The sequence below is a fragment of the Periophthalmus magnuspinnatus genome, chromosome 13 (genome assembly GCF_009829125.3).
Source record: "Periophthalmus magnuspinnatus isolate fPerMag1 chromosome 13, fPerMag1.2.pri, whole genome shotgun sequence".
Classification (NCBI taxonomy): domain Eukaryota; kingdom Metazoa; phylum Chordata; class Actinopteri; order Gobiiformes; family Gobiidae; genus Periophthalmus; species Periophthalmus magnuspinnatus.
Window position 1 is genome coordinate 14,878,274 of NC_047138.1, and position 27,246 is coordinate 14,905,519.

Consider the following 27,246-nt stretch of genomic DNA (forward strand, 5'->3'; position numbering starts at 1 on the left):
CACCAGAACTGAGATGGGGAAAAAGGACTTTTGGCTGGAATATATTTCAAGGATAAGCTGTTTTTGATGTTTTAAATGGACTAATATACTTATTTGTTTTGTTTGCTTCTTGTTTTTTTATTTTTTTTTCTCTATTTGAACAGGGCGCCCATGAAAAAGAAAGTCCAAGCACTCTCATTGGATCTCCCTGTATAAGCAAAGATAACTGAATAAATAAATGATTGATTAAGTTGGGGGTGGTAAAAACAATATCGTAAATGAGATTTCGAGGGTGATATAGTGAGATCATGAACCTAATTATTGATTTAAAAGAGCAGTTTCAGCATTTGTTGATCACGTCTCATGCCACCCATCTGAGAGAGCGTTGCAAAACAGCCACGTGTAAACCACAACCACAGTAATAAATAAATACATTTAAAAGATTAATTAATAAATACGAATAATTATGTAATTTGTAAAATAAAAAAAATAAATAAGTGAAATCTATTTTAAAAGTAAATACATACATGACTCATTTACAAGTAAACCTAAAATCTACAAAAATGTATAGTCAATAATAATAATAATAATAATAATAATGAATTTCAGAACACATTAATTAAGCATACATAGGCAAAGTAGTCAGCAACCGCACATGGCTATAATAAGCCCTGACCTTGTATTTCTGAACAGCTGCCAAAAACATCAGCCGGTAAATCTAATTGTGCCTACGTACCTGATTCGAGTCTTCTCAGAGTTGTAAAGTTATTGGCAGTGAAAGTAAAGGTAAAAGACAGCAACCTTGGATTTTAATATCTAGCGATTTCATGCGCTGCTAGCATACCGCGGCGCACCTAAACACAAAAACTCAAGTGTTTTCTGCCAGGATTAATCGTTTTTTTCAATATGTGCCATTAAGGACGACTCCTAACACGCGGCACGTCGGCAGATTGCTATTGTGTTATCGATCAGCGTCTCTTCTGTTCTCTGCCTCAACCGTTCGCTCTCTCCTTCCTCCTCTTCATCCCTTCTTCTCCAGCTCCTCTCATCAATATAGCTCACACTCTTGATTTTTGTCTGTTTTCCTAAACACAGTGTCTCTGTCTCTCACGTAGACCTGTCTGTTTCTATTATGTATGGCGAATAACATGCAAACTGTGCTCATTTGTAAAGCAATAGGGACACTTTGGCAATATAAGGCCACAGACACTGCTGAGACTTTAAGTGTTAGTAATGGTGTTTAAAAGTCTATGTGGCTCTGCAGACAGTGAAGGCATATTAAGGCAGGAAGAGATGGCCTAAATCCAAGCCAAATGGCATGCTGCGACAGATTTGCTATAATGATGTGAGTGACACCAGACAAAATACCCAAATAGTGGTAACTGAGGCTATATAAGTTATAGTTGTAAGATGTAGGTTCTGCTTCCACTTCACAAATCAGCTCTCTGTCGACATTTGTATCAGGCTTCTATTTTAAGTACTGCAGGGCCTCATGTTAGGGACATCGATATAAAGGGCCTTTTACCCTATGTCATGCAATTACCATAAGTCAAAGCAGTTTGCCACAGTACAATTATATTGTAAAAGCAGCTCTTAGAAAATGGAAAATGAGACTGATTCTGCTCTTGGCATTTAATTATAGTGTTATATTCTCTACGAAACAGGAAGTATGCTAGTTGCTGTTAGCAGTACCATGATGATAAACACTGCGCTGGTCTCTGAAAAATGTGAAAAGCGCTTATAAACTCATTGCAGTGGATAATTAGGATGGTCAAAATGCATAAGGTAAATGAGGAATACATTTGGACTGCTACAAACAGTTTAAAATGAACTAGATGTGGTTTTCATGTTACAGATATAGCATCTTTAATATCACTATAATTTGTTTTACAACAGTTATTGTCGACTTTCTATTTTAGATTAAATTATATGTTTTCTACTGTCTTTGATACCCATCCTTCCAATCCATGCCTTTGGCTGTTCCATAGCGATTCTTCAGTTGGTCCCAAGCTGATAATCTATATCGATATAATAGAGAGAAATACCACAACAGGTCCGTAGCAAAAGTAGAGAATGATCGGGAGTTAGATAACAAAAAACTATCAACAACTATTGGCTGAAACCGGGTCACAATCAATAGGAACACACGCGTCTTTTTGCTGTATCATTTCGCCCGGCCCGAACTCAATCCATTTCCAACAGCGGGCAGATCAGATAACTCTAAAACCATAATGTTATTAACTGTTGTTTTGTCCAAAGTCTATCGGATCTATGGTTGTAAACACATTTTGCACTTAATCTTTTGCTCAGGTGTGGCCAGGAGAGACCGTTTTCCCAGACTACACCAGCCAAGCCTGCATCGACTGGTGGGTGGATGAGTACGAGAGGTTCTCCCGCGAGATCAAGCACGATGCCCTCTGGATTGTAAGCATTTCCTAAGTCTTAACAAATACTCATTAACTCATAGTGCAACCATTTAAAACCACTAGCTGTTTTACAAAGTCATGCCGAACTTGAGTGGTAGCTTTTTTTTCCCCCCTCTCTTCAATGTAGCATGAATATTAAGGTCAATAAGTGATGGAGAAAAACAAGCTAAAATTTGTGTTATTTTAATATTACTTAGGGGAGTTTGAATGGCTCATTATTCAGGGTTTTTGCAGCGCTAAACACGATTTTCCAGCTTGACAATCACCTCGGTTAAAACAGTCAGGTCTTCTATGTTTAGCACATGAAAATGAGAATAGTTTTTGGAAACAATGAATTACATTAGCAGTAAGAAAACTGCCGGTATAATCTCTTCTGTAAAAAGGTAATTTGCCAAAAAACTGCTTTTCAATTCGTAAAATGCGTGTTTTGTTGATTTAGTTTTTGCTGGATTGGGGGAAAAACATATTTAGTCAGGTTAGTTACAAGCAGAGTATGTTTTGATTGTAAAATTTGATAACAGATTTGTTCATGCCCATTTTAACAATTTGAGCATTTAAATTCTGTCAACTGGACAAAATTTGTTTGAATGAAGACGTCTTGCTGCTCATCCAACTTCTTCAGTTCTGGTCAGATTACTGGTGGGCACTGCCTTATATTTATCTGAAGGGAGGAGCTAACACTGAAAGTAACACACCTGTTTGTAAACTAGGTCTATTGAACTGCACTAAGTGTGAACTGTCATATTTTGAATAACCACTCAGGCCTCTAATGGATGCCCTCTCACACCTATTAGCATACTGACTAGCACCTTGTTTAGATTTTGGTCTGAGGATGGACATATAAATAGGAGAAAAATTATGTCTAAGGCCCCCCATTCCTGTTCAAGGAAGGATTGTCTTTCCTAACAGAAATTGCTTCTTTAACTCCCCTCTCAAATCATTTCTTTTCTTTGGCTAAGATCTGTACCTCACTATCTTCAAAGGAGTGGTTAGTGGCTTTGAGATGAAGATGTACAGCAGATTGGCATCCTGAGCTGCTCTTGCAATGATATTGGTACATTCTCTTGTGGAGTGGCTGTTTAGTTTCTCCAATATAACTCTCACTGCAGTCTCCGCTACACTGAATGGAGTAGACTGCATGGCTTTATTTGCTTTTTGTCCAGTCGACAGTTTTGAATTTTTCTTTTTCTATGGATCATACCTTACACAGATTTTTTTTTTTTTTTTAATTAAAAATATGCTATCCCACACACTGTACTTCTAAATGTGCATTTTTGGCATTTGCAGGACATGAATGAAGTTGCAAATTTCAAGAAAGGATCAGTCACAGGCTGTGCCAGCAACAACCTCAATTACCCTCCATACACACCAAGTAAGATTTCGATTTTTACATTTTTTACCACTTTTTGTCTTGTTTTGTGTATGCTGCCACCCTTAAATAAGTGCATGTTTCACACTATTTGACTCACTGTTTAACGTAAAACTTAGAGGAAAGACTAAAGTTATATCACTCCAGGACATTTGAAGTTGTCATTAAAGCTAGACGTGTCATGATAACACACATTGAAGTTTGATATATTGCCAAAGAAAATATAGACGATAAAGCATAATAAAAAAATAAAAATGTACAATATTGTAAAAAAACAAACAAACATGAACAGTGATAAATAAACAGCAGAATGAAACACTTTGGTAGTTAGTTTGTATCTATAATTTGTTATTCATTCAACCATCTAAAGCTCTAATCTTATCTTAGAACAAAGCAATAAAATGTTTCCCATTAGAGTAAAGAAAAAGTCCCCACAAAAAACATTGACCCTCAAAAATTATATTTTCACCCAACATATATTGAACTGTAACTCAATATAGTACTCATCATGACAGGCCTACTTAAAGCTGTTTTTTTATAGACAAACATGGCAACATACGCAGCAAGTACAACTAGTGCCAAATCATATTGCTTATTTTTCATATATTCAAGGTTGCTCGTTTATTCAGCCCTCAAGATATGATTTGGAGTTTGAATTTATTCACGTTTAGTTTTGTTATCTAATTGCAAACTTGCCCTGAGGTTCCTATCTAATAAGCCACAAGAAATGCAGTAGCAACATCTATTTTTAATCAAAACCGCTGGTTAGGTTAAACACTCAAATATGACCTACAATTCAGGATAGTATTGGCAAATTTGACAGTTTTGTTGTGTTTATTCCAGGTAAATGAGAATTAAACTTATCTTAAATTTATCAAGTCAGCGCTGTTGTCCTGACCTGACAACTAAGTAACATTTTCAAAGTTATATATTGCATTCAGAGTCAAGCAGCCCAAGTAATAAGAACCATGGTCCCAAATGATAACGCATCCAACCCAGTACTTCTGAGACTCATCTAAAACTCCCTTGGGTGCTATACCCTAGATACCTCCTTCGTCACAACCTGGATGACTCTAAACGCAACCGGACTGGCCACTCTTGACTGGCCACTCTTTTTATTACCTTCCTCCTTCTCCTCTTCCCTCGCTCCCCTCGTCCATCGCTCTCTCTGCCTCCTGTTTTCTCATTGAACACTTGTCCGATTGCAGAATTCATCACCTCCCTCCCATTCTTCCCGTTCTCGCTCCCTTTCTCCCTCATCACTCAGCCGTCTTCTCCGCGGAGCATTTGAATTCACCCCCACTCGCCTCCGTCACCTTACACCACCCCATTGTCTTCATCACGTGTTTGTTTGTTTTCTTAGAGATCCTGGATGAGGTGATGTATAGTAAGACCCTGTGTATGGACGCAAAGCAGGCTTGGGGGAACCACTACGATGTGCACAGTCTCTACGGGTACTCCATGGTGCTGGCCACAGAGAAGTGAGTAGTTATTGTATATGATTATTTCTGGGACTAAACTGCTAAAGTCTGCCCACAACCACATTGCAAATAGAGCTGCAGACTAAAGGGGAGAGTGAGTGGGGAGGAGGGGCGAGGTCTGGACTTTTGAGGAACAGTGTGATTGGTGTAACAGGTATCCACACTTCAAACTCTGCCTCTCCAGCCAAGTTTGTAAACACCTGGCTTCAATCATGGCAGTCCTGAGTGATGTCACATAGTACTTGAAATGGCAGGGGTCGCTGAAGACATCACACACTCGCACACATACTATTAAAACACCAAGTACACATTTTAGCAGCAAAAATAGTTGCACTTTCCGAGTACATCTTCTGTTCAGATGAAAATAAATTTGAGAGGAATAATTTAGATTCATGGGATACTTCAATAGGCCTGTTAAAAAATATGAGGTGCAATAAATAAATAACAGTACGCAATACTTATGTAGTTTATATCCATAATTATTCAGTGAAGTTCATAATTCCACCCCTACAGTTCAAATCTTATAACACAGATCAGTCTTTCCCCTGTTTGTCTCCACTTTCCTTTACCTGGAATGTTTCATAGTATTTTTAGCGATACACATCATCTATCTAGAATGTATTTTTTTTAATTACCACCTTAAAAAAAAACATGCATTTGTACTCTTATTTACCTGTAAATTGACCTGGCTTAATGCCATACTGTCAAACATTCCAGGCAAAGCAATAACATCTTCAGTGGTGGATAAAGTACTCAATTCTGTTACTCAAGTAAAAGTACAGATACAGAGGTAAAGAGTTACTCAAGTGAAAGTAAAAATATCACATGAAAAATCTACTTAAGTAAAAGTATTTAAGTCGTGTTTAATAATGTACTTTAAGAGTAAAACGTAAAAGTATTTTAAGTTCATTTGTGTTAAATGTAGTAATATTGCTTCAAAAGCGATGCGTGTTTTGTCAACAGTTCCAATATGAATACATTTTCTTAATTTTACTTATGAATTTTGTGTATTTATTTTTGTTTGCTCAAAGCCAAAGCTTGAACTCAAAAACCTTAGTCAGGATGTTGCCATGAACATGGTAAAAATAACCCATCGAATCATATGAATAGTACTTTTACTTTTCAGTCCTGTTCAAAAATGCAGTGAAATAGAAAGTACATATACCTATTCTTAATTATAGTGAAGTAAAAGTAAAAAGCATCCACACTAAAGTTTACTTAAGTACACAACAGATACTTAAAAATTCTACTTTACTACTTGCACTTTCTTACCTTCTAGCACTGAAGATCTTTAAGCAGACAGCAGACACTTCATGAGAAAAGTTACACAGTACACCTTTAAGTAATGCCATGACAGCTTCATTTTGTATGTTAGCAAAACCTTTTAGTTCAGTTGAGATGTACCATATTATACACCTTGTCAGCAACCTGCATTTGAACATTTCCCAAAACCATTCTTTAGCCAAAACCACCTTTTCTCAGAGCTTACTAGATTCATTGGCAGCCTCCAAACACAACATTAAAATAACCCAACACACAGAATCAGTGTCGGACAGTGCACACTTTTGAGTAATGGCAGTTGGATAGATTTGTAGGGCTGACTTGCAAATGTGAAATGCAAAAATCCACTCCATTCCATTGCAGTCTGGTGACTTATAACCTTTTTTTAATTACCCAGTCGCCGGCGTCAACCAATAGTGTGGCTTATACCATGTGATAAGTGCAGAAATATGTTTTAATGAGCACGGCTGGCGGGCAAAGTGAATGAATTTCTCATCTAAGCTGGACGCTAAAACAGTTTAAGGGCCCATTACTTAAACAGAAATCAACCTAAGTATAGAATAGAACAGTTGATATATGGGAAAACCGGGTCACAGTTATGTAAATTTATGCGTATCCATCACCAGCTGCAGAGAAGTTGGGATAGCTGTGGTCCATTTAAAGAAATATATGGATATTTCCTCATTCACATATGCTTCAAAGGCAGTTTATAGACGTAATCGCTTCCCATCGGCTCATAAAGTCGTGTTCTTTGTTCCAATAGTTAAAGAGCGTAAGAGGAGAAGTGATAATGTGACCACGGGTTAGATGGAATACATTTACAAATAGGTTCATTTTAATACTATTATACTTTTTCCTCTTCCCATACGTACACTTGAGACGAGGCACTGCAGGTGAGATGGAAAATTTAAAAAAAATAAAATAAAAACTTAAATTATAGATATCAATTTTAAACTTCTTCCGTTGTTTACTTATTAAGAAAAATGTATTTGTTTTTCCTCCTGTAATGTTTTCGTACTGAAATTTGGTGTAAAATTTGAATATTGCACCACTGCTTTAGATATAATGGGTTTTTTTTCAATTTTTTGTATCTATCTTTTCAAAATACCAATTCTTGTATCATAATTAATATTTTGTCCTTCAAATCACATTAACTTCAAATTATAAATCAGTTGGTATGTCCTGACAATTACTCTTTAAGTCACTCTTACTTGAGAAGTAGTTTTCCCAAATACTCTCACTTGTGTAATTTCTTGGGCCACAACTTTGTACTTCTACTTGAGTAATATTATTTTGAAGTAACGTTACTCTTACTTGAGCGCAATTTTTGGCTACTAACTCTACCCACCTCTGCCTGCAGTCTTGATTAATCGCGTATGGCCATAATAAATCATGATCTAGATATACAACATAAAGCAGATTTTTCAGCAAAATTATTACACTTCGGTAGAAACCAATGTTTAAAACTTGGTATTTAAAGTTTAAAATATACTAATATCACTATACGAGTATTCGTCCACTGATCTGAAGGTTGGCGGCTCGAGTCTTGCTGCCACAAATGAATACTGTTGTTGTGTCCTTGGGCAAGACACTTAACCCACTTCTCTTCCATTGTCTGTGAACATTGATGTATGGATGTGTGTGTGAATGGGTGAGTGGTTCTTTGGTGTAAAGTGCTTTGAGTGCTTTGAAGGTAGAAAGCACTATATAAAAATGTGATCATTTACCATTTACTACTACTACTACAGTACACTAATTGCATATATTTACTTGATAGATGTGTTTAACCTATATCTTGCTTCTATGCGGCAATGCTTTGAGTCGTAGCTGAAGCCTAAATATATATCACTGTAGGGATTCTAATGTCAACAAACTAGTTTTGCAATGTAGCTGCACAGTTTCATACAGAAACTTGAGCTCTATAATATCCACAATGAACATAAAAAGTCTAGTCTCTTAGTAGATGAGCGACACCGATGCATTACACGAGCGTTCAAATGACTGAGGCCTCGATGGTATAGCAATTTACACAAAGCAAAAACAACTCTGACTTTCCAGGCTTTCTAATATGCTCCAATGGTGATGGTATGGGAAATTAAATCAATTAGTTATCGGCATGCACCTGCACTAATGGGGTTTCAGCTAATGGGAAATAAAAAACAAACACTGCTAATGCAATACTGACAATATAGCACAACCTTCCCATAAGACCAGTGTTTCACGTGATCCATAGACATTTGTTCATACCGTAATGTGCTACTGAGTGAAGACAACACTAAAGAGACCAACAAAATGAATCAAATATAATTCATTTTAATACACTACAGTAAAAAGGTAGTCCCATTGGATGTTAAATTAAAGACTGCACAAATACAATTAAGTACGACGTAAATATAAAAAGAAGCGAAGTTGTTGTTACTGGAACACGGAGCACTTTTTGAAACATGAATTTTTGATCTTGGTTTTTAACATTTTATCATGGTGTTTTTGTCAACTAAGAAGTGCAACCTGTACAGTTCTAAGTACAAGCATTAAGGGAATAAGCTGTTTGTTCTTCTGTATCCATGGAGACCATAGCTGTATCCATGGACCTCTGAGTTGCTACAGATTTGGCTTGTCTCTTCAGTGAGTGAGAGTGGTGCTTAGGAGAGGGCTTTCCTGCTGTGTTTCCAAAGTTCACTGTCCACTTTCCCTGGACGCTGCTGTGATGCCCGGCGTTATTCAAAATGTACTTTTAAGAGCTTTTAATAATTTTATAGTTGTTTCCCGTCACCATTTACTCATCCAAAGTTGCATTTGGAGTGAGTTGTGCATGTTTGAGTGTGCCATTTTGCCATTTTCCCATTTTGCCGATCAACCTCCGTTTTCACCGCCACTGACATATGCCCACTGGTCTGTACTCACTTTGTTCTCCAAATTTATTTTCTTTAAATAGTGATACATGTAGGAATTTGGCAGCATTGTGTCGTCATTTTGGTACAAATGAAAAAAAAAAAAAAATCTGCAGTCAGCTCCCATTGGGCACCACAGTTTTCTAACTCAGAAGTCAGCGGAGTTGTTTCTTTTAAGTCATTTTAGATGAATATTGCGATTTTAAAATGTCCAAATATTGATGTAATGATCCATGGGTGTCATAAATTAAACCTATATAGCAGAGGTATACATATGTCTTATTTTAAGTTTACCACGAAAGGTTAAAGGTTGAAGGTCTCATTGACATTTAGACTAGAAGCCTTCTATAGGTCATCCAGTGTAGATGCATGGATCGAACACTGAGTAGTGAATGAAATGCATGGCGTGTCAGTGAAAAATGACATGCAGTTAGTGCCCCAGTGCAGACATGTTATTTTAGTGACAAAATCATTTGTTCTTATACAAAAGAGCATGGCCTGTACCGCAGCAGTGACCCATTGTAAGGTCACACACACATTGTATATTCAATGAAAAACCCCTTTGAGGTCATCGTTGCTGACTCACTACTTCAATAAGGCCAGCTGCTTCTCTCGCGTTGACTAATTAAAATGTATTATTGGCAGGAGACACATTTTGTGAACATCACCCGGCCTTTGTATTGTCATGGAAATCAATGCTTCTTCGATTCTCCTCATTAAGCGAAATAATAATGTACAATAGAGTTGGGAAAGTAGTGCCGACTTTGACTTTCGCTTTTTGAGGTTTTTCTCAACAATGCATTTATTATCTGGTATATGTGTGGTCTTTGTTAATGACGTGCAAAACTTTCCTTTTTTTTTTACTTCCTTCCAATAATTGTGACAAATTTTACAATCTGGAAAAAAAGTGTAAAATTGATATAAGGCAAAACTTTGTTCTTGAAAATTACAATATTTATTTTATTTAATTAATGTAATTCAACCAAAAGTAGCTGACATTTTCTGAGCACATGCATTGTTGCAGTGTTCAAAAGCATAAATGTGGTAGACAATGGTTTCTAACACCATTCTGAATATATTTATTTGCACTAGTACCTTATCTAAAATGTTTGTAATGTGTATGTGTGTATTTCTGAATAAGCTGTAACCTTTTACAAAGCAGTACCATCCCACTTGACTTTCCCTGCGCTGCATCTTACACAGAGCTCATATTTCCTCTGCTTGTCTCTCCTCAGGGCGCTCCAGCGTGTATTTGGAGGGAACCGGACCCTCATGCTGACCCGCTCCTCCTTCCCGGGTGTGGGCAAGTACTCGGGTCACTGGCTGGGAGACAACGCTGCCAACTGGAATGATATCAAGTTGGCTATCCCCGGCATGCTGGAGTTTAGCCTTTTCGGAGTTCCTTATGTAAGTAGAGTGTCCATAGTATTCTAGATTGGAAAATTGCAAGAAGAATTTCAAATCTATAGGTTATGTTGTCAATGCAAAAAATAGGTAAAGAAATACACCACATGCTAAATACTTAAAAGCCTATATTGCATATTGCACTATTTTTTCTGTGTTATAATGTTGTTTCCTCATCACAAACATACACGGAGTTATGTTTTGTTTCATCCACACATGTTTAACACACAAATCCTGTATACTGTGTTTTCTGTAAACTGAAAACACTCTGTTCCTCCTTTTGATATCATTAAATGGTAATACAGGAAGTGCTACACTGCGTTTTTAAACTCACTAGAAGCATTTGGATCATTTCAGCCCTGGATTTGTATTTCGAAGTTACAGCTATTGTTTTAACCTCACTGAAAATGTTACACTCCTTGGTGCATCAGAAAATATTACAGACTTGACAATGTGACAATCTCAACTGTACAAAAGGTAAAATGAGAGTATTTAAAAGTGATACCAACAGCCTTAAAACTACTACTAAATAACCTCACAAGGTCAAATGGAGCATTTTGCGCAGACAGCCTAATAATCCAGGATTACTCAAACATGTGTGAATGAAACAAAACACAACTCCAGGGTTGTTTTTTGGAGAGGTAATAGCATTTTAAGATGGCTAAAAGCAAACATGAGTCAGTTTTGCGTAATATAAGACCTTTAAATACTTGTAAATACTTAAATAAAATATTTGCTTTTAGACTGGCATGAAAACATCAACTGCTATTATATTCTAACCGCATATCTAGTATACACTATATTTTTTGGTGAGGTTAGTTTTGTTTTTCGTTTTTTGGTTGTTGTTTTTTTTTTGTTTTTTGGGGTTTTTTTTTTACTGTAGGGACTGAAGAAATCTGGACTACATGAGGTAGATTCTTCAATATAGGTAGTTATGGCTTAATTTAGGTTAAGGTTTTAGGAATGGGGTTATTATGGCTAAGGTTCGGATCCCTCTCCACAGAATGGTTCCAAGTAAATGTTATATTTTTCTTTTTTTTCAAAGTACTTCATTTCACGTTCTTACCAGCATTTGTTTTCATGATGATGTGGAAAAATGCCATGAAGCTGTTGCATTCATGTTAATTTGCAAAGCATAGCAACAGTTTTTGCCCCTAGCTAGTTACTTGTAATGCTAGCTAAAGAGCAATCAACTTTCTCTACCCACTCGGTGATAGCACGCAAACATATTCAGCAAGGCGCTGCCAAGATAATCTTGTTTGTGCATAATTTTCCGTTTTGTGGTGGCAAATGACCATTTAAATGCACCGTGGTTAACTTTCTACGAACAAAATGGGCCAACAGTTACACCCAAAATTTCCATTTCCATTTTTTTGCCAGGCTTTCCAAAACTCATCTTGTACCACTTTTTGAAAATGTAAATCAGCGCCAACTACATCTGTTAACGCTTGTTCCTGCTTGGTTAACATGCTGTTCTGACACTCGAAAATTGGTCTATTGTTGTTGTTTTTTTTTTTGTTTTTGTTTTGTTTTTTTAGGTTTTTGTTTGTATTTTATTTTTATTTATGTTTACCTTCCCTAAAAGGTGCAGACAAAGATGTTATTGCTTATCCACAGTATGGCATTAAACTTATCTATCTCCATGGAGACAAGCACGTGACGCCACTACTGCTCAGATTTGTGGAGAGGCAAGCCCACTCACAGTTAGAATGTGTATTTTTCAAGGTATTTTTAAGCTATAAAGATTTGAATGTAATTAAATAAATTCTAGAAACAATTGAAACCAGAAATTTACATACACTATATAGAAAGACACATAAGCTTTTTTTTCTCAGGGTCTGACATGAAATCAGACTAAACTTTTCCAGTTTTAGGTCAATTAGAATTACCTAAATTATTTCTATTTGCTAAATGCCAGAATAATGAGAGAAGGATTTTTTAGAAATGTTTTCATTACGTTCTTCAAAGTCAGAAGTTTACATATAGCAAGATTACTATGCATTTACACAATTTGGGAAAACACAAATCATGATGTCAAGTCTTACTATTATTCTGGTATTTAGCAAATAGTAATAATTTAGGTAATTCTAATTGACCTAAAACAGCAAAAGTTTAGACTGAATGTCAGACAGTGAGAAAAAAAAAAAAAAAAAAAAAAAAAAAAGCCTGTGTCTTTTTCTTTAGTGTCTGTAAAATTCTGGTTTCAACTGTATATGGTTAATGTCATATTGTGGAACATTTGAGGCAATCAGTGACATCTGAATATAGACAAGCCGGTGATGGACTCTCCACCAGAAAGTTACACATTGCGCCTTTAAAGGAGATTCAAGCACTAATTGAGATCTACGTTTGGGTTTGAGCTTAACGACATAGAGGCCCAAAATATATAGTGTGTCTGTAATGAGACGCATTAAGATTGACATCTTAATTTTTTTTTATCAAGTTTGCCTTGCAGGTACAGTGTTAAAAAAGGGACAAAAAAAAAAAAAAAAAACACGGCAGAAGTGCAGAGCCTACAGTATCCGAGAGCACTGTGGACTGTGTGTATATTATGAGGCAAAGGAACACAACAGGGAGCCAGGCATACTCTCCCCCAGCTGTGCACATCAGGTGGGCTGCTAGACGCCAACAATAATGCGGTCGGGCAGTGTCAAGCTGATTTGGAGGCATTTTATTTAGCACTAGCACATATAATGAAGCGCTTTTTAAATATGCAAAGTTTTTTTTTTATGTATGGAGTAACTACGTGGTGTACTAGCTACTGCCTCTTGATTAGCATGTCTAGCAATAAGCAATTTAACGTTTTTTTTCTGATGGATGGTCCGCCACCTGTTTGAATTGGAAATAACAACGCCATGGAGACAACTTTCAACTTTCTTTCTCTGGACCTTCCACCATATGATGTTAAACTTAGCAATAAAAACAGAAGTAAAGTAATAGATGCAAGAAAGATAAATTCAATGCCATACACTGAAACATTCCAGGTAAAGTGATAATGTCTCCATGGAGATGAGCAGGTCTCATATGTCCCACAAGAAAGTTAAAAAATGCACCTTTAAACATGCTTTGTCTAGAGCAGGGGGGTCAAACACATTTTCACCGAGGGCCACATCAGCAAAATGGCTGCTCTCAAAGGGCCAAATGTAAAATAAATCTAACAAATTTTGTAACTTGTTAATTAACTGTTTCTGTATTTATTACTTTTTCAAGTTACAAATATTACATATGCATTTGCCTAGATGTAAAAATATGACTGTGTAACTGCGTATCTGATGATAAATTGAGATTTTAAGACCATCATACCTTTAAATTTACCCTGTCGAGGGCCACATAAAATGATGCTGAGGGCCACATTTGGCTCGCGGGTCTTGAGTTTGACACATGTGGTCTAGAGTTATACATATCTCCATGGTGCCCAGCAGGTGACACTATCAAACTACAACAAAGTTACTGGTTAGATCTATGGCGATGTAAGATGTATGTATATAATTGAAATGCAACATAGATAAGTTTAAAGCCATACTATTGAACATTCCATGCAAAGAAAACACATCATCTCAGCCTCTCCATCTCCCCTTCTTCACCACCATCAGTGTCCAAACCCCAGGAGGCAGTATTTTATCTAACAAATCCATCTTACTTCCCTAATCGCTAACATCTCCACCTGCCGCAGCCTAGGTGCTAAAGTCCATTCATACAATACCATCTGTCCCATCGCATTGTGCTTGGTTGAAATCAGACTAGAGAGGGTACTACAGTAGCCCTTGAATCGACTCCAACATCACCCATGGTGAATGCAGCCAATAGTAAACAATGGCTAGTTTGGCCTCTGTGGACTGGCCTTTTTTTCCTGAACTCCTCGGTGCAATTAATGTAAATAAAGACCGCTGACCACATCTACCGCCTGCCAATAACAATCAGGGCGACAGAGGGAGCATCAAGGAAGACATTTTCAAAGAGGAATTCTGGCCGGGTATTCTCCTGGTGTCACTGTTTTGCTATGGCAGGGGAATTTGTTGACTGAAGTTTCAATATGGGTTTTTAAAAGAGTCTGGGATGGCTATTAAAAAAAATGACACGGAGGAGTGTGAAAGTCAATAGGTTTTTTCAAGCCAGGCTAAAATATGACAGAGGGAACAGTGTATTGTCACAAAGAAAAGGGCGAGACCTTTAAGGAATGAAACCCGGGTAAAAACAAAGACCAGATGCTATGACATAAAATATGAGGGCAGTTCTCCAATACAATCCCATGGCAATTCCAAGTTCTTTACTGGTTTGAAGAAGAATCAGACAGGCGTTGTTCAGTCACTATAAACCAATGTCATGTTAGTAACATTTTATCTATTGTATATTATGACTGCAGCCTGGATAAAGGTGGGTAGTTATGAGTTACTTTATTTTAATAGGTTATTTTTCCAGACCAAGGTTTAGTTTGCTTTCATACCTGACAGTTTGGACTGCTCACTAGCGCTCTTCCTCAGAGCGGTCACGTGATGTTGCTGTGACGATGGAGCAAACAGAAACAAACATCATCGCTGCATGAAGGAGGCAACTGAAATACTGAAACGTGTCCATGGGACTTTAAACCAGGACGAGGGTGCTTTTTCACTCTCACACACCTGGGATACTGTCCTGAAGAAGTCGGGCTGCAGATGGCGCTGTCTGTTTGCCTCCACCGGTAGGAAGACAGCTGACCGAACATGTCACAGCAACATCAGGTGAAAACCCTGACGAATACCATCAGTGAGCAGCCCAAACTGTCAGCTATGAAAAAAAATAAAAAATAAAAAACTTCTGGAAAAATAATCTATTACAATAAGCAAACGCAAGACCAGAAGAAGCTTATTGGACTACTAGTTATGAGTTACATTTACTTAATTTTTTGAACAAATGTTCTTCAGTTCTTCATCTTTAAGTAGTTTCATCTCACACTTTACTTTTATACTTCTATTTATAGTAATACCAGTGCGAGCAATATTATTTTTAAGTAACAGCACTCACCCACTTAGTAATTAACGTGATTAAAATAATTGGAACATTTGTGTTTCTTGCACTTACCTTCTGATTTACATTTTGTGCTTTTGGAAATTACTCTCTCGGTTGTCTGTAACTTCTCTTTTTTGTTTTGTTTCCAAAGACTATTCCCCCAAATACTTTTTTGTTTTTTTGTTTTTTACTTTTGAGCATTTATTTGACTTATCTATACTACCGTAATAAATAATAACGTTACTTATACTTTTAGCTACTCTACCCACGTTTGCGTTAAAGCGCCTAAACCATAAATATGTCTTGTATTGTAGAAAAAAAAGTCTTCCACGTGCATCATGCTAGCTGAAAACCAATACAATGATACAATGATATTACATGGTGTTATTTTAGCTTCAATGCACACCCACACCCTTACACCCGCACTTCGTTCGATCTTTCACTTCCATCAAATGTCAAAGCAGCTGCAACATCTCAGACAAATCACACATCCATCATGAAAATATCATTTCTGTGGTCCTGGTGTTTCAGATCGGAGCTGACATCTGCGGGTTCTTTGACGACAGCAGTGAGGAGCTGTGCCGCCGATGGATGCAGGTGGGAGCATTCTATCCATTCTCCCGAAACCACAACGCTCAAGGCTACAGGGTAAGGACATTTCCTTCTATACTTGTTCTATTAGTCTGTCAAGTTTCAGATTTATACATCACACATTTGGACCAATGCTAAGTGCTGCAGGGCTTGTAACATCGTAGAGGTGATTTCAACTGTGCGCTTTCCCCAAATAGAAGGTCCGGAGAAGGATCCTTTGAGGGCATTGTCATGTTGGAGTATACTGGTGCATGAAGAGCAGAGGGACTTTCAGGGGTTGTGGGTTAGTTTGGGGAAGCAGAGTTGTTCGAAATGATTATAGCTGCTTTGGGAATGGAGGCACTTGACCGGACTTAAAAAGTGCTTTACAGAAACTCACTGTGAAGTCCAGGGACAAATCTTAAAGGTGGTGTACCTCATTTTTACAACAGAACTAGTTCATTTTAAACGGTTTGCAGCGTTGAGTTAATCCTCACTTTCCTAATGCATTCCGAGCATCCTAATTATTCATTGTGATGCTTTTATAATCGCTTTTCACAACTTTTAGAGCCCAATGAGGAGTATTGCCATCACGGTAAAGCTAACACCAACTAACATGCTAATGCAAACTTCCTGATGATCGGATAATAAAACACTTTATAATTACATACAGACAGAGCTTCTTATACAATATATCTGTACTGAGGCAAGACATACATGAGGAAAACAATAAATACTTATGTGTAGTGACTCACTGATCTGAAAGTTGGCCATTCGAATCCAGTTCCCAAAATAAGCACACACATTTGGACCAAAGCTAAAGTGATGCAGGGCTTGTAACATCACAGAGGTGATTTCAACTGTGCGTTTTCCCCCAAAGCGAGGGTCCGTAGAAGGATCCTTTGAGGGTATTGTTGTTTTGAAATATACTGGCGCATGAAGAGCAGAGGGATTTTGGTGTTTGCGGGTTAGTTTGGGGAAGCAGAGTTGTTCGAAATGATTATAGCTGCTTTGGGAATGGAGGCACTTGACTGGACTTAAAAAGTGCTTTGCAGAAACTCACTTCGAAGTCCAGTCCATTGTGAAGGCGCTGTATCTCATTTTTACTGTCTTAAAAATGTGACAAACAGAACTAGTTTGCAGTGGTCCAAAGTTATAAAGCTAACAATAATTAGCATGCTAACGTACACTTCCTGATTGACGGATAATTCAACGTTTTATAATTAGACAACGGACAGCATGCAGATGACTTATATTGATTTCAAGAGCCGCTTATACAATATATCTGTACTGGGGCAAGGGAAGTTTTGAAATGAAAATTGTCATGTTTGAGTATAGTGGTGCATGAGAGCAGAGGGACTTTAGGGGGTTAGTTTGGGGAAGCAGAGTTGTTCGAAATCATTATAGCTGCTTTGGGAATGGAGGCACTTGACTGGACTTAAAAAGTGCTTTACAGAAACTCACTGCGAAGTCCAAATGCAGTAGGGATTAATCTTAACAGTATATATGTGAATCAAGGAAGTAAAGGCTTAGATGTAGTTATTGTACATTGTGGATCTTTCCAAGTAAAGCGCACAATTACATGTTATGAAAGATGCCGAATGAGTCTTTCCCGCAATTTACACCTGGACCTGCAGCGACATGTAACGTAGGCAAAGCTGCATGTATATTTTTAAGTGTCAAGTTACAACAGAGGCATCAGATCTGCTCCTGCTGCATTAGCGTCTATATTCTCACGTGTAAACACCAAAACACATATTTATTGTTGCTCAGATGAATTATGTAACGGTATAGAACAGTTGACTAGGGATGGGACGATATACGATAATATCGTTAATCGCGATAAATAAGGTCCGCAATTTATCGTTCGTGGCATTTTTTAATAATCTTGATCATCGCGCATGATTATAATCGCCTTTACGGCACCACACTGCCTCATGTTTCCAGTTCCAATACAACGTTTAGATGTTAGTTCTGGTGTTTGCCCACTCTGACATAGCAATGACACTTGTAGCTTCTGTGCTTATCTATGTTTGAACTACCGTATTTTCCGCACTATAAGGCGCACCTAAAAGCCTTTAATTTTCTCAAAAACCCACAGTGCGCCTTATAATCCGATGCGCCTTATATATGGATCAATATTGGTCAATTATGACACCCGCAGTCAGGAGCCGTCGCTGAAGTAATAGCGGTAATAACCCTTTAAGGACTGAGCACACTATGGGCCAGTATAGCTTACCTAGACGTAGACTTTTATTATTTTTTAGCCATAAAAATCATGTTAAACGAAGTATCAGCATTTGCTGCATTTTTTCCACACAACTACTTCTATTTTACACATCCATCCGTATTTTTTCTTTTACGCGTCGAATAAATGACTGGGAAAATCTCCGCAGCACCGCGCTCTCATTCGTCACCTTCAGGACAACAGAGGCAGATTACCGTAATGACGGTAAAATATTTAGATAGCCCCATGTCTCCGCTTTGAGGCGCCGTTTGAGTTTACATGAGAGCACGACTGGACGCGGAGTTACGCTGCTGGAAAGTCCACAACCCGCTGTATCTGCAACGACAGGATCCGACGCTATAGGGATAACGGGGAGACGGCGCCGGGCGACATACGCCACAATCTGCCAATGGATCGCGGATGCCTGGGCTGATATATCAGTCTGAACTGCGGTCCGAGTTTCACGAAGGCAGGAAATGTCACTGAACTGTTAAGACAACAGCAGCGACACGGATAATGGCGATTTTGACGAGACGGAATCGTGCACTTTGAATGAGCTCGGCCAACTGTTCAACTCAGACACTGAAGAGGAAGAACTCGACGGATTCGTGAATGAGGAATGAACTGAAAAAGTGAGGCTTTACGTGTTTCTTTCACGTGTTTACAACTAAACAAGACTGGGAGATATTGTGAATATGGACATTAACGTTTGAACAACGTTGAGTTATTGTTATTACGTTGCACTATTTCGAGAGTTACTATATTGTGATGCATTAACTTGTTTTGTGAGTTTGACTGACTTATCTGACTGTTTTGTTGACATTCCCTTCAGCGCAGCTCCATCTCGTGGATGCGTAACACAACCCCAGCTACTACAGTAGTTTATATTCTATGCGCCTTATAATGCGGTGCGCCCTATATATGAAATTTGTTTTAAAATAGGCCATTCATTGAAGGTGCGCCTTATATTCCGATGCGCCTTATAGTGCGGAAAATACGGTATATTCTGTCAGATATCAACAATAAACAAAGTCTGATCCGTAACTCTCCACAGGAACGTACCAGCGAGCGCCTCACCCGTGCGCACAGATGAGACGCTAATGTGTGTACATCTTAGATTTTTACCTACATTAATGCAAACTGCAGAATAAAACAACACCTTTTAAACAATAGACAAATTAAGTCTAATTCATACAGCTGAACACAAATGTGCCAGAGCGTATGGTCCGAATGCGCACTATGTGCACAAAAGCAAAGCTAACGATTATACACGGTATATTTTACGTACAATTAAGTCAATAGCAGAATAAACCACACTTACCGATCGAGAACAGCATCCAATCCATCAAAAAATAAGGTCCTTTACTCCTGAGTCCACTGTGGGATCTTTAATCTTTGCCATGAACCGCTCCAGGTCCAGATGCCTCTAGTTTAACTTGTGCAAACATCCACAGTGTCCTCGATCACGTCCTCCCTTTGGTTTGTCCGTTTCGTCATGTTTAAAACGCAAAACAACAGTGCGTAAAATGTGCCATTATGCACACATTTCTGCATCCACTCGTTTCCCAATTCACCAACTGCCTTAATTAAAAAAAATTAAATGTTCGTCGACGGGCACTTGCGTCACTTCCGGCGCAACAAGGACCGGTCCATTTCGCCAGCATGGCATTGAGGAGTACACATTTTTTTCCGGGTACGTCTGTTTACGGAAAACCACGGCATGTGATACATCATCCTGTCCCGCTGCTCATTGGCTGTGTGCGGGCTCAGTAATCCACAACCCCCACCTTATTGGCCAACACTGGTGTCAATCACAAGCTAACACGTGTGTTTAGCACTGGGGAACAAAGTTGGCGCTGTCAGAAGTTTATTATACCTGAAATCGACTGAAGAAAGGCAAAGAAGTGACGGAGCAGATTTCATATTTGGAGTACTTTGCTGCAGCAGATTGGACATGGAGGATCTTATTTTGTGGACATAATTTCTTGACTGGAATATATTCTCTGGACCTTTACGGAACAAATGAGACCAACTTTGTGTGAATATGTTGATGTTTGACAGAACCAGAGCGCTAAATGGTAAGTGAAGTCCAGAATCACACTTTGTGACTTTTCTGTAAAAACGTCTTTCCTGTCAGCACTGTGGTGATTGCAGGTGAAAATGGTTTGCATATCCAGAAAGACAAGCGCCGCAGCTTTCATTTAATGTGTAGATTGTTTGTGCGGGTGACGCAGAAGTGTATGTACATTGCTGTAAAGTTGTAAAGTAGGCCCGGGCCGTCGGAACGTTAACAGGTCAATAATTATCGCGATAATATCGTTAATCGCGATTATTTTGACCACGATAATCGTGAGTCTGAAATTTAATATCGTCCCATCCCTACAGTTGACAAGAGGAACGATGCTTCCCCCATTGACCTAAACCAATGCGGTGCTTGCATTAATTAGGCTACTTGCCATCTACGTTTCAGATGGTAAGTAGCCTTTTCCTTCATAAGTTGTCCTTGTAAAGTTGACATTTTACCTGTGTTGTATTTGTCCACTACGGCTATAAACTTTGCGTAGTCCATCACGAGTCATTCCTCTATGCATTTCAATCTCAGCTCACACAGATGCACACTATTGCTGTGTCCTTGGGCTAGACACTTAACCCGCCTCGCCGTCAGTGTCTGTGTACACTGTGTGAATATGTAAAACGTTGAGTGGCTCCTTGATATTAAGAGCTTTGAATGCCCATTGATTAGAGGTATAAAAGTGCTATGTAAATCCACTGACTCTTGAGTTATGTAAAGTAAATAGCAAAATTAATTTAAACACTGAAGCCAAACTGACCATGTCTGACCAAATCATTCTGAACCAGTAATTCATTTAAACTGAATCTGCTCTTAACCAGAGGTGTGGATGTCACACTAAATTAAGTAAGCTCTAGCTGATTTTTGCCAATAACGCTATTAAGATTTTAAAATCCATAGCAAGGCCCATAAATTTAAAGACATATTGTGCTTGTGTCTGCTATAGTTATAATCTATGACACCCGTGGATCATTAAGTTATAATTTGGACATTTTAAATCACAATCATAGGGAGATGATGGCGTATACTGGTGGCGGTGAAAACGGGGGTTGATTGGAGCAATAACGTCTAGAATACAGGAGAATAATTACTCAGATATGCATGAATTGAACTAAATACAACTTTGAGAGGGTAAATGGAGACACCACAATAACATGGTTAAAATGGCGGTTGGTTTTTGCGCAATAGGTCCGCTTTAAGCTGTAGTTAAGTTCACAAATTAGCTTTTCGCTTTTGTAAAAAATTGAAAAAAAAGTATTTATCTGAGACATAACATAATTTGTTTCATGATTGTGTAAACATACAGCCATATTTTCTGCCTAACTGCTCTTCTATTTCCATTTTTACTCATTACACGTTTCAAAAGACAAAATCGGATGCACTGAGAACAAACTAGGAATGACATATGGGCACACAGAGACTGGAGCAGCTTAGAAAAAAAAACAAACACTGGTGCCAAATATCTAAATTTTTAATATCGAATCAATACCGCTATCTAGGAAAATAAAAATCACTGATACCCATACTGTAAACACCAGGATAAAACCTGCTCTAAACTAGATCAGTAATTAAATACAAGGTTATATATAGTCTAAACCAGAGCTGTACAATTTTATCCACCACTATCGATCATCGCACGTCCATTTGAGAAGCAGCGCACACAGAGAACAGAGACGTGCTTGTGATGAATCTGAAGTATGGCTAATGCGTGACCTTTGCTTTGCCCTAATCACGACTTTCATTACATGGCAACACAGGGCAATACGCACACGCACCCACACACGCGCTCACACACGCACACATGTAGCCTAGCCTTCTCATCACCAGAACATTCTCTCGGGGCATAAATGATTAGCGCAATGAGAGGAGCACGGCCTGTTAGCAGCTAATCACCCTCTTACTCGGCACTATCATGGAAATTAAATCATACTTTTCAGTTTTGGTGGCTGACTTTTTTCCGCTTTTTGTTTCAATCGCTCAACTTCGCTTCTCATAATTTCCCATTTTAGAGCGTTCTATAACAATTATCCACTAATGATTATTAATGTCATTAAGGCCCACTTATTTATAACAGGTCGTGCTGATGAGTCTAGCATTGTGAATCTGTCTCATTGCTATAATAGTGAAACATGATAAGGCTTTTTATAGTTTTATAATTGTACTTTGTCTCCTTCAGTTTTAAAATCAGAGCCAAACAAAAACACATTTAACAGTGTTGCCGATAGCTGGATTAAAGATTAGTACAGTGTGCACCAGGTAGGTAGTAGTTGTTTGTTGTTTAGTAGTAAATTTGTATTAGTCCACTGAGGTTCGTCTGGTTTTCTGTTAATTTATTTGAATGCTAGCGTTCTTCCTCAGAGTCGTCACGTGATGTTGCTGTGATGTATCCTGATTTAAAGCTTTAGGTTTTAGCTTTGTCTACCTACGACAGCGCCATCTGAAGTCCAACTTCTTTAGAACATTATCCCTGGTGTGTGTGAGGAAGACAAATCGTCCCTGGATTATGGAGGCAATCAAAATAATGAAACGTGTCCACGGGACTATGAACCGGGACGATGGGGCTTTTCTACTCTCACACACCTCACTTTAGAAAAATTAAGAATTCTGGCGGCTTAGAAGATTTGTTCAATAGACATTAGGTCAAGGTGCTTGACAATGCTGGTTGTTGGTTCAACCCCCAGCCTCTACTGCTTATTGCTTTTGTGTTAACCACCTTTTCTTAACGAAAGTTGAGGGGTGGTTGGTGCTCAGAAGGGGCACGCAGGCATATTGGCAGCTTTGCGTCTGTTTTAAAAGTACATTTAGATTGAACCATAAAGTTATTGTGGTGTGTGTAAAAGTTCTATTTATGTCATATATATTTTCAGTATAGGAATTAATGCTATAAAAGCATTAAAAAAGAATGTAAATATGTCTTTGACACAATCCTCCCACATTTCACATAATTCATCTGCCTCACCACCTGCACCTCCCGAGCTCACATCTCCCTTCCACTCCCTTCACCTTTAATTAACTATATCTCCGTACTGAAAGGCAGTGGAGACAAATGGTTATTTTCCCTGCCCCTCCCCTGCTTTCAGTTGCCCTGCCTGCACCTCTCATCCACTCTCATCCATCTTCCTGTCTTCCAGCCCCAGGATCCTGCTTGGTACGGGACCGATTCCACCCTGGTGAGAAGCTCCAAGCACTACCTGACCATCCGCTACACTCTGCTGCCATACCTGTATACACTCTTCTACAAGGCCCACACTACGGGGGAGACGGTGGTACGGCCCATGATGCACGAGTAAGTCAGCAGTATGGATGTCTAGTAGGGCTGGTAAGATATGATGTTTTACTTTGCGATAACAATATTATTGCAATATTTTAATGGTTCTATATTACACAAAATTGACTATTGTGAACTTTAAACCATGTTAGAACCACGTTGTTGCCTCCTCAAAAACATACCTGGAGTTGTGTTTTGTTTCATTCACACATGTTTGAGTAACTCTTTATTATTAATCTGTCTGTATCTCCAAAGATCAAAAATGCTCTGTTTCCACCTTGTGATGTCATGAAGCAGTAGATTTCAAGTAAACAAGTTAGAAGAGATTGGAAATGCCAGGGCTGAAATCATCCAAATAATTCAGGTGAAGGTGTATGGAGTTTAAACACACAGCAACACACTTGCATTGCATTTCCACCTGACATCACAAGGTGGATCAGAGTGTTTTCTGTTTGAGAGAAGAACACAGCCTAAATATATATATATATATATATATATATATATATATAATATATATATATATATATATATATATATATATATATATATATATTATATATTATATATATATATATTATATATTATATATTATATATATATATATTATATATTATATATTATATATATATATATATATATATATATATATATATATATATATATATATGTATATATATATATATATATTATATATTATATATATTGTTTTGTATATAAAGGTAAAGGTATATATAATGAGGTCAAAATATGACCGCGGTGAGCCGTCTGCATCTAATGATAAAATGTCCGATAATCAGGAAGTGCAGGTTAAGATGCTAGTTAACTGAAAGCTATGAAAAGCACTTAAAGTAAGGAATAACTTTGGGCCACTCCAAACCATTTGAACTAGTCCTGTTTTTCAGTTTTTTAAGACATTAAAAATCAGGTACAGTGTGTTTAAATAAATACTGTTTTATGTGAATGGACCTTGTGGCAAAAGTAGTAATAAAAAGGATGGATTTTAAATTAAAAACATGGAGGAGCACTTTTTGAAGGACCACATGCTGATGTTAATAGGAGGAAGTGGGGCATCTTGAGCTCTGGAGAGGCTACTTAAAAATACTAGTACTTCTACGAAAAATAGGGGAAAAAAACACATCTGGTATGTTTTTAAAGAATAAAAACAAAATTTTGATTTAACATGGCTAAAAGGTTAAAAAGTCAGGTTGCATTATATTGTGTCTTAAATGCTTCTAAACAATTAATGCAAAGAACTAGTGCTATATGTATTAACTAGTGGAATAATAAAGAAAATCCTAAGCAACTTGATTTGATGTGTCTAGGCAGAGGTGGGAACAAGTCCTTGTTTTGCAAGTCTTAACTAAGTCTCAAGTTCGAGTCAGGTTCCAAGTCAAAGACAAGCAAGTCTAAGTCAGGTCTGGGGTCAGTGGCCCATAAGTCCAAATCCAGTCCAAGTTCTCTCCTCTGAACTTCAAGTCAATGAGCCTAAGTATCATATACAGCTCAGATTTTTGCAATTTAATTTTTTTTTTTTATTAAATTGTACTAAAAAAAAAGTCATGATAAGAAATAGGAATGCAATAATAGACAGATCTCATGGAGCAATATTTATTGGATTATGTTGGAGGCTAGTAGTTGCTGTTTTAACCCAATTTATTGTGACAGTGCCCAATATTATTTAAGACATTTGACGATATGATATCACTATGATTCAGTTATTGTTACATCCCTGATGACAAATAGAGAAGTGGGGAAAGGACATGTTCCTGTAAAATTAAACACCAAAAGTATCAACTTTTTGTTATTTTTTGAGGAGAAGCATCAAGTCACCTCAAGTCAGAGAGCTCGTGTCTGGGTCAAATCCTAAGTCACTAGCCTTCAAGTCCAAGTAGAGTCCCAAGTCTTAGTCCATTTTATCAAGTCGAGTCTCAAGTCCTTAAAATAGTGACTCAAGGGTCCAAGTCATGACTTTCAAGTCTCCACCTCTGTGTCTAGGTGTATGAAATACCATCACTTTGTCGGATGTCCAACAAAAACAACTTTGATAAACCATTGTGTTCTTGCCTGTCCGTTAAATCCATGCAGCTGAGGTAATATCTCTGTAAAATCCATTTCAATGAGATAACATGCAGAAAGTTATTAAAGTGCAAAAATAACGCAATGCATATGGATGAGAGGAAGATTGATATGTCTCTGCTGGCTGCTTGCAAAAATAGAAAAATGGGGCGTTTTCTTGCATATTTGTCATTTTGGTTCATAATTTTAACAACATGCAGAGAAACTTTTAGAAGTTAACAAAAATGTTAAAGGCCTTGTGGCTGATTTCAGACCATGAGTCAGGAACATGTAGTTTGAAATTTTAGCCCCTCCCACTCTGTCACTGTGATATAGATGTGTTAAAAATATGGGCACTTTTGCTGTCCCCGCCCATTTTTGGGTGAAAACATCCCATTTCATTCATCAATTCATTAATTTCATTCAATTCGGTAGATACAGTTCGGTCTTCTCTCTTTTTGGCATAAAATGTCCAGCATCAGAACCTCAGGAGTGATTTCGAATTTATGGAAAACAAATTCATTCATCCATTTAATCACTATTTCGACCATGTGTTTGATTATTGGATCCAAAATGAATACTGTTGTTTGCTGATGTTAGCAACTAGCTTAACTATAGCTTATGATAAACAAACCCAGAATTATTACCACTAAACTGTACAACATTGACAGCAAATATGTCATTTAACTGTATGAAATCCAACACAAGAAATGCATTACATCCAAAATAACATGATAAACTAAATGTTACAGTTAGAAATATGCTGCCTGTTTATTCTATGAGAAAAACTAATCATGTCTACCCATAGCACACGTAAAAAACACAAATCATGAAGTGGATTAACATGTGGCTTATTTATAGTAGATTACCAGGTAATTTATCATAAAACGTGACGGTTAACAGGTGTTTGATATGAAAATGCATGCATCCTATATGATTAGCATTTGTTTACCATTCTCTCTGTGAATTGCCTGCATCCCCTTTTGTCTTTGACTTCTTGATATAAATCACTAATTGTAGTTTTTGGATGTTAATTTAAAGTTAGCAACTTATTGCATCCCCATTAAGTTCTATGTACACAGCTTCTGTTTTCACTCAAAAAGGGCCATGGACCTCCTGGTGGCACCGGAAGTGAGGCAGGCCGATTGGATGAAAAAAGGGGACCCAGTCAGTAACTTCTGTTTTAGATATTACCTGAGGAAATGCTATGTAAAATTAATAGATAACATTATACAGTA

The 27,246-nt window shown here is 37.7% G+C and overlaps 1 protein-coding gene across 1 annotated transcript in view; it reads left to right on the forward strand.

Annotated features, from left to right (window-relative positions):
* si (sucrase-isomaltase (alpha-glucosidase)) overlaps nucleotides 1-27,246 on the forward strand; it is a 146,004-nt gene that overhangs the window by 38,441 nt on the left and 80,317 nt on the right. The window contains exons 13-18 of the mRNA XM_033976422.2: nucleotides 2,290-2,403; nucleotides 3,693-3,777; nucleotides 5,138-5,255; nucleotides 10,663-10,834; nucleotides 16,349-16,465; nucleotides 23,817-23,971. Coding sequence (XP_033832313.1) covers nucleotides 2,290-2,403; nucleotides 3,693-3,777; nucleotides 5,138-5,255; nucleotides 10,663-10,834; nucleotides 16,349-16,465; nucleotides 23,817-23,971 — 761 coding nt within the window. The remainder of the gene's footprint in view (nucleotides 1-2,289; nucleotides 2,404-3,692; nucleotides 3,778-5,137; nucleotides 5,256-10,662; nucleotides 10,835-16,348; nucleotides 16,466-23,816; nucleotides 23,972-27,246) is intronic.